Below are 8,379 nucleotides of genomic sequence, written 5' to 3'. Positions count from 1 at the left end.
TGTTTCCACAGAATATCTTATATATTTTTCGTAATTGTTCCGTATACCACAGCCGAGGACAATACGAAGTAGAAAAGCTATGAGATTTTATCTTAGAATAGCCAGCATTCACCTATGGATGGGCTAGGTTACTGAACACGTTTTTAAATGGTGTACTATGTTTTTTAATGACTCTCGTTACATATGATGATTTCGTTTGAGCTTTAACATTTTTAAATTTTATTTTTATAACATTGCATTTTTTATCGGTTTACGTTTCAAAAGATCGTATGGTGGATCGTTGAAAATCATTCGCAAGAAAAAGGCAAACGGTTGATCAAAACGTGCATAAGAAATACTTTATTAAACATAAATATGGAACAATGATAGTTCGACTGGTACAAATCACACGGCAAAAACAGTCTTATGAGCTACAAAATGGACGAAAGCGACAAAGCGCTGGCAAGCGGTAGACCAATTGGCCACCGCGACATCACTTTCCGTAGTGTATCTTCACTGGAATGCTAATTTTTTCGTTCTCAATATACACCACCACAAACATTGGCTGCTGTGCGGCGGCCCCGAGCGGCTGCAGGTGCTGCAGGGAAACGTTGACCACCACCTCCTGTCCGGGGCGGATATGGCCCTCGGACGGGGACAGCCGGAACAGCTGTCGATAGTTGGAGTTCAGCTCGAAGTACTGCGCCGTGTAAAAGTTGCTCTTGATGACGAACTGTTTGGTGCGTTCGGTGGACGCCCGAAACTCCAGTACCGTTGGTCGCACGGACCACGATTCCCCACTGTCCGGCCGATGTATGCCGAGGGACGCTGTGGCGCTGCTGGTGCCCGTGACTGGCACCATCGGCATCGGTGAGATGCCATCGTCCTGCGGAAGATGTGGCGAGCCGCCCGCTTCCGAGCTGGCGTACATCGTTTTGAACAGCGTGCGGTTGTCATCGGCCAGCGAGAGATCGAGCATCGTATCGTCCAGCGCTCGGTCGACGGTCAGCACGAGCTCGTACTCGCGGAAGGTCAAGAACAGCTCGTGGATCGTGTCGAACACGTGCTCGGAGAACAGATGCAGCCCGTCCTGTTCCTGCTCGTCGCCGAACGGATGACAAATCGTCTCCAGGGCGCCCATCTTCGGATCGTGCAGATTGTTCTTGCGTGCCATCGCGACGTTCCTGCGGATCCGGTGCCTCGTCGGTTCGTCTCCCCAGAGAATGTGCAGGTTGGTGATGGACAGCACGTCCACCTGCTTCTGCAGGATTTTGGCGATTTCCTGGCGGCGCGGTTTGAACACGACCTTAATGTGGGCGTAGCTGTTCGGCGGGATGATCGTGCGTTGCGGCTGCACGTACACCGCGGTGGCGAGTAGCGCCTGGTCGAGACCCTTCTTGTCGATGCCGATGCGCGCGAACGCCGGCAGGCTGCCCTTGTTGTACAGCGAGAACGACTTCTCGAGCGGTCGGCCAAGGTTGCGCGCACTACCAAGCTCGAGGAACGGTCCACTCGGGCCCTTCTGGATGCCCTCAATCTTGATCGATGCCTCCCCACCGTACCCGAACAGGCTGACCACACGCTGGACGTGCATATCGTTCGGTGGATGAAACGACAGCGCTCCGATCGCCGGCCCGATCACGGTGGGACAGAAATCGACCGTGATTGTGCGACATTCCTGGCTCTGGAGCGTTAGCAAACCGTTCCGCTCCGTGCCACACAACTGGAACCCGGGACCGACGATGACCGCCTTGACCATCAGTTTGCGGTTCGAGGTGTTCTTTATTTGCATGGTCTTTTTCTCACTCTTTCGCAACCGCGTACTGCCCCACGATAGTTCGCTGTGGGTCGCTTTCAACGGCAGCGTCCCATCTCCCCGGTGGCTCCACTCCGTGCTGCCCGAGCACTGGGAAGCCGAGCGGGAAGGAAGTCCCGCGGGTACGGGCAGCTCGTACTCATACTGTGTCGAGGCACCGGACGACTTTACCGGAGTTGTTCCTCTGGCCGGCGACGAGTACGGGGATCGATTCGGCGCCCGAGGTTCCGGCGAAAGATGGGATTTGCTCAATATACTCCTAACAGGGGGTGCATTCCTCGGCTGTGAACTTTTCGGCGTCTCGTAATACTCGCCGATATCGAAAGGATGCTTCCTCGGATGCGCCTCGTTCTGCACAACGATCGCACTACCACTAACCGCCTGCAGCTCTTCCCGGTTAGAAGGAGATTTGGAGCGCGGATGTAGCTCCGCCACCGGTACGGTCAGCTCCATCCGTTTGCCTCCGTTTGCCAGCTCATGGCGGGTGGCGGAGGACGAACGGCGCTTGCGGTTCGGCTTGGCGATGGGACGATCGCTGAAGATGTTCTTCTGACACAGCGGTGAATCTTTGATCCGCGGAATCGACGGCATGTCCATGTACTCTTCCGAGAGCTTTTGCGCCGTCGAAACGCGGAACGTACCGACGAGTGCCGCCGGTTTGTGCTTCGTGCTCATCGCCGGGGTCGTCGGCATCGACGGGTTCAATCTATTGCTTTGACCGCAGCCGCTTTGGGATGGCGACGATGGTAGCGTGTCGGAAGATTTGGGGCTGGATGTTTTCGATATCGGAAGCACCGGCATGCCAGATGAGGAATCTAACAACGACTCGGAAAAGCTCAGTGTGTCCGCGAGTTGTTGTTGCTCATACGGATACTCGTCCATCTCGTGTTGCTGCAGGTGTTGCTGTTCTTGAGCACCTCCGGAACGGGACACCCGGGGTTGCTGTATGCTTTTCGGATCTCTCGGTGCCGGTTTCGGAGTAAAGTTGCTATAAGATTTAGGCAGTGCGCTCGCCTTTACATGCGCTCTGTTGGAGGCCATGTTATGCTCGGACTTGGTTCGCTGAACTTGTTCCAGTTTGTGAATAAAATTATGCGGTGAGGCTTCCAAATCCATCGAAACTGCAAACGATCGGACGAATGATCAGTAAATGTGCCATGCATTTGTTTCACAATGCAATGGAATATTTGTAAAATTATCCTTGTTTTCCTCCCTTATTAACGACCAAGTGAAATGCAGTTTTTTTTTAAATATAGAATCGTTTCAAATACTCACTTATTGCCTTGGTAAGATACGAGACACTTAGTGCATTTTCTTTGTTTTCCTTATCGTCCTCCTTATCCAACTCTATCTTAGCGATCGCTTGACTTCGTGGACTCTCTGTGAATGAACAATTGAACAATGTATGCATTCATCTAGCTATGTTTGGCAGGGAAATTTGTGCATCTCGTACATACCAATATCATTCGTCATGTCGATCAGTGGAAGAGGTCTGCGCTTCGGGGGGCTTTTATCACCAATCATGCTCTTCAGGTTGTCGGACATTTTATTGAAATAGTGGCCCACCGAGCAGACGCTTCCTTCATTGCCGTCCCCGTTGTCTGTGTTGTAGTTGCGCGAGGTATCGTCCTCCTGGGCCAAGTATCCGGAAAAGCACGAGAAATCGACATGATCCTTCAACTGCGGCTTACGGGCGCCCTTCATCGGGCTCGGCTGATGTAGTTTCGCATTCATTTCGGGTATGGTGGCGTTTTCCTGCTCCCAAGCCATCTCGTCCGCCAGCAGGCGAGCCTCCATACTTTCCGCCACCTGAAAGCTGTCCTCCTCCATCTGGCTCAGTTCGTTTATTTTGTCCCTCATCCAGCTGCTCTCGAAGGCCGGCTGTGTAATGCTCCAGGGGTCCTTGTCGGTCGCTGGGATAGGACCCGAGGAGGGCAGTGAAGCGAGCGAATCACGAGACAACTTGCTCATGTCCGCGGTTCTAGGTAGGCTTAGATCCGCTATCTGACGCCCACTGAACTCATCGTGTACGCTTGCAACCGTCTCCCGAAGCGATTTACCCATGGAGCGTATGTTATCGGCGAAGCTGGAAGCCAATATTTCCTCGATTCCGGCCGATAGAAATTTACTCGGGTTCGGTCTCCCATCGGCCAGCGACGGTTGTGTGTTCATGGTCGAGCGCGCCGCAATCTCTTTCGGTTCGAACGTGTACTTACTCGGTGTGGTGACCATGTGGATGGTTTTTTCTTCCTCCAGCTCGGTTATGTTGAGTGACTTCTGTTGGGGTGAAACTTCCGAGGCGGCCACCGGGAAGGCGTACATGGAAGCGTTTGTCGATGGCGGATGCTTTGGCGATCGTTGATCCTTCAAATGACGCACTGTTTGTGGGCTAATATCGTTTGCTTTCCTGATGGCCTGCGCTGCAAGCAATCGCTGGCGCTGTTGGGGGATAAAGAATGTTAGGTACGACAAACAATACTTGATCGCTTTGCATCATACTTTAAGCGCATCCGATACTGTTGTTGCTCGATCCATTGTAAGTTACTTCTGTGCAATCTATGCTGTTATCGTACGTTGGCAAATAATTCACTTTTCGTTCTATTGCACCAATGTATAATTCGCGTTTAAAACTAAATAAATGCAAAAATCCTCAACTTAAACAAAGACCACAATGTTCGTTGTGAAGCAGAGATGGCGACCGTTTATTTTCACTGTTGCTTCAAGCGGGACTGTTTGAAATTTTGACTGATTTGACGTTTGTCAAAACAGGGAACTAGTTCCAGTGGAACTATGAGTTCGCTAATTACTGTGCCAAACTTTACTCGCGTGGATGCCATATCTCGAAGATGAAACATAGTTTGTAGGTATTTTGTGGAAATTCAACTGAAATGGTTTCATAAAATATTCTAAACTATTTTAGAAAGGCCACTTATTTTTATAGATTACTGTTGCAAGGATCTCAACGAATATTTACTAGCTTTGTACGTACAATATATCACTAGCCGCCTGGATGACATGACGACAAAGGTATCTGTACCTACATTTCATTCAAATGTTTATTTCATAAACTAAAGATTGAGGAAGAATAATTGTTACATCAAATTGTTTGCCTTCAACAGTCCTTTCATTAGAGGGGTTAACTGTTAAAATTGGTCGAGGCACCAAAAAGTTATTATCAAATGAGCTATTTCTGCCATTATTTCAGGCTGCGACCAAGGTTTTTGAAGCTTTTGAAGCAAAGTTTGACGTAATTTGTTGTTCTGTCAAAGTGACGTTCTCCAAATTAGCCAAAGTGTTGTGGAAAGTAAAGTGAATTTTGCGAAAGGATAGTTTGTGCCGCTACTTGCGCGAACAACGTGTCACGTATTCAAAACAGGATTGATTTAGAAATTGGCCACAGTACCAAATCATTGTTGTTCGGTAAACACAACGGTACAGTGATAGAGTACCGTGCCATTCACCCTGTCGCAACAAATATTTTCAGCGTTGGGGTCGCTCGAAAGCGAAATCTCCTTTTCCGGTGGTTTACGTGTGCGGAAACCTAGAGGACGATGGGAAAGGCTAAGAAGGGCAAGAAGGAAGCAGCGGCTGGTGCTGGTTTGGAGGAAAAGTACGTCGTTCTCAAATGTGAAAGCTTATGATGCCGATAGTTCGGCGTGGGCTTCGGAAAGCGCAATAAAAATCTCACATGTCCTTTTTTTTCCTTCTAGCACCAGCGATGTCGAAACGGTCCCGCAAACGGATCTAACCGAAATCGAGGTGGAGAATCGTAAAAATGATAAGAAGTCTAAAAAGGATAAGAAAGTGAAAAAGGCTGCCTCCGACAGTGACAATGACGAGGAGCATGAGGAGGTGACCGCGGTGGCAGAATCGATGAAGAAGCTGGCTGTGTCGAAGAAAAAGGACAAAAAAGCCAGCGAGCCGGTGGAGCAACAGGCCGTTGGAGGTGCTGGTAGTGACTCCGGGGATGGCGAGAATGATGGCAAGGAAAAGGAAGTGAAAAAGAAGAAGGGTGCCAAGTCGGGACCGGTCGGATTTTCGTTGCTCATGATGGACGACGACGACGACGATGACGACGATGGCGATGATGAGAAGCCAGAGGAAGTGGTGCGCAAGCAATCGGCCGACGGTAAGGAAGGCAAGGGAAAGAAGACCAAGGCACCACAGACCAAGAAGGAACCTCCGAAGGACGACGACGAGGATGGTGCGGCAAAGGGTGGCAAAAAGGGAAAGAAGAAGAAGAAGAAGGCTGATGAGGATGATGATGAGATCGAGCGGATGCTGGCGGAACTCGATATGGAATACTCTGGGCAGAAGCCGGCAGCTACGGAGCAGCAACCGGAGGCACAGCAGCCAGAGAAAGTGGACAAGAAAAAGGATAAGAAAAAGAAGAAAGATGAACCAGTTGCTGCGGAAGTGGAGAAAGAAGCCCGGTCGGAGGAAGCCGATGACGGTGTTCGTCTGAAGACGGCAGCTGAAAAGAAGAAAGAAAAGAAAGAACGTCAGAAAGCGGCCGCTAAGCAACAGGATGACGATGAGGATGCTGGTAAGGAACCGCAAGAGAAACCATCTGTGGCGCCGGAAGTGGAACCGGCCTCCGCCGAAGGTACCAAGAAGACTGGCAAAAAGAAGGGTAAGAAGGAAGAAACTGCTGTCGTCGAAGAATCTACCCCAGCGGATGCCCCGGCGAAGGAAGTCAAGGAGCCCGAGGGAGAGAAGGCCGAGAGTGGTGATGGAGCGGCCGGTGATGGTAAGAAGAAGAAACCGAACAAGGCAGCCCTAGCGGTCATGCAGGAACGCTTGAAGGCGATCCGGGAAGAGGAAGAGCGCCTGCGAAAAGAGGAAGAAGAAAAGCAAAGGCTCGAGGAGCAGGCCGAGGAGTACCGGTTAGAGCAGCTCCGGTTGGAACAGGAAAAGAAGGAAAAGAAGAAGCAACGGGAGAAGGAACGCAAGGAGCGACTGAAGGCGGAAGGTAAACTGCTATCCGCAAAGCAAAAGCAGGACCGGGCCCGAGCTCAGGCCATGCTGGAGGCACTGAAGGCGCAGGGCATCGAGGTTCCCGAGGCGACCGGTGAGCGCCGCATGCGCCCCGGTACGCGCATCCGTCCGAAGAAGAACCAGGAGGCGAACAAGGACGCTGACGACTCGAAGGAAACAACGCCAACCGGTGACGACGGCAGCAAGGAGGGAGAGTCAAAGGTAGAGGAGAAGCCGAAGGAAAAGGAGATAAAGGAATCGTGGGACGCGTCGGACAGCGAGGAAGAGGAAGTGCCGGAAGCGAAGGGCGACGAGAAAGACAAGAAAAATGCAGCCGGTACGTTAAGCCAGCAACAGTCGGTTGAATCGAAGGACAGCCGTGGATCCGATGATGAGGACGATGATGATGATGGCGATGATGGTTCCGAAGACGACGATGATTCCGACGACGATGACGATGAGGACGATGATGGATCGGAAGCGGAAGGAAACTACCACCAGCGCGAAGCGGAGAAAATGCGCCAACGAGCGCTGGATCGTATCGCTAAGCGCACGCAGGATGCGGAAAAGAAGAAAACGTTGGAAATTTTGCGCGCCGCCGTCGTCTGTGTGCTCGGGCATGTGGACACGGGCAAGACGAAGATCCTGGATAAGCTGCGCCGCACGAACGTGCAGGATGGCGAGGCGGGCGGTATTACGCAGCAGATCGGTGCCACGAACGTACCGGCGGAGAACATCAAGGAGCAGACCAAGTTCGTGAAGGGCTTCCAGGAACTGGAGTTCAAGCTGCCCGGTCTGCTGATCATCGATACGCCCGGGCACGAGTCGTTCAGTAATCTGCGCTCCCGCGGGTCGTCCCTGTGCGACATTGCCATCCTGGTGGTGGACATTATGCACGGACTGGAACCGCAAACACTCGAGTCGATCAATCTGCTCAAGTCGAAGCGGACGCCGTTCGTGGTGGCCCTGAACAAGATCGATCGGCTGTACGACTGGAACACGATGCCCCGCAAGGACGTGCGCGACATCCTGAAGGGACAGGCGTCCAACACGCTGCTCGAGTTTACGCAGCGCACGAAGGAAATCATTGTCCAGTTCGCCGAGCAGGGCCTGAACGCCGCGCTCTTCTACGAAAATCCCGACCCGAAGACGTACGTGTCGCTGGTGCCGACGAGCGCCATCACGGGCGAGGGCATGGGCAACCTGCTGTTCCTGATCGTGCAATTCTGCCAGAAGCAGCTGGCCAAGCGACTGATGTATAGCGAGGACCTGCAGGCGACCGTGCTGGAGGTGAAGGCGATCCCCGGTCTCGGCACGACGATCGATGCGATCCTCATAAATGGCAAGCTGCGGGAGGGTGACACCATGATCCTGGCCGGTACCGAGGGCCCGATCGTTACGCAGATCAAGGCCCTGCTTATGCCGCAGCCGATGAAGGAACTGCGCGTGAAAAATGCGTACGTCGAGCACAAGGAAATTATGGCCGCGCAGGGTGTGAAGATCGCCGCGAAGGAGCTGGAGAAGGCGATCGCGGGGTTGAATTTGCAGATCGCCCAGAAGCCGGATGAGGTGGAGATTTTTAGGTAAGTAATTTACGCGAGCCGCAG

At 52.2% G+C, this 8,379-nt stretch overlaps 2 protein-coding genes across 2 annotated transcripts in view; one reads left to right on the top strand and one right to left on the bottom strand.

Moving 5' to 3' along the window:
- Nucleotides 1-319: 319 nt before the first annotated feature.
- LOC131266182 (uncharacterized) lies at nucleotides 320-4,487 on the bottom strand. The gene is made up of 4 exons (XM_058268560.1): nucleotides 4,295-4,487; nucleotides 3,253-4,234; nucleotides 3,071-3,175; nucleotides 320-2,916 (listed from the first exon to the last, which is right to left on the bottom strand). The coding sequence occupies exons 1-4, from the start codon at nucleotides 4,328-4,330 to the stop codon at nucleotides 473-475; spliced, it is 3,567 nt and encodes a 1,188-aa protein (XP_058124543.1). The 5' UTR covers nucleotides 4,331-4,487; the 3' UTR covers nucleotides 320-472.
- Nucleotides 4,488-5,090: 603 nt separating this feature from the next.
- Nucleotides 5,091-8,379, top strand: part of LOC131266181 (eukaryotic translation initiation factor 5B) — a 70,343-nt gene continuing 67,054 nt past the window's right edge. The window contains exons 1-2 of the mRNA XM_058268559.1: nucleotides 5,091-5,405; nucleotides 5,506-8,355. Coding sequence (XP_058124542.1) covers nucleotides 5,347-5,405; nucleotides 5,506-8,355 — 2,909 coding nt within the window. The 5' untranslated portion in view covers nucleotides 5,091-5,346. The remainder of the gene's footprint in view (nucleotides 5,406-5,505; nucleotides 8,356-8,379) is intronic.

Source organism: Anopheles coustani, chromosome 2 (genome assembly GCF_943734705.1).
Source record: "Anopheles coustani chromosome 2, idAnoCousDA_361_x.2, whole genome shotgun sequence".
In the NCBI taxonomy this organism is placed as follows: Eukaryota; Metazoa; Arthropoda; class Insecta; order Diptera; family Culicidae; genus Anopheles; species Anopheles coustani.
The sequence above is the reverse complement of the archived record's forward strand: the minus strand, read 5'-3'. Positions and strand labels throughout refer to the sequence as shown.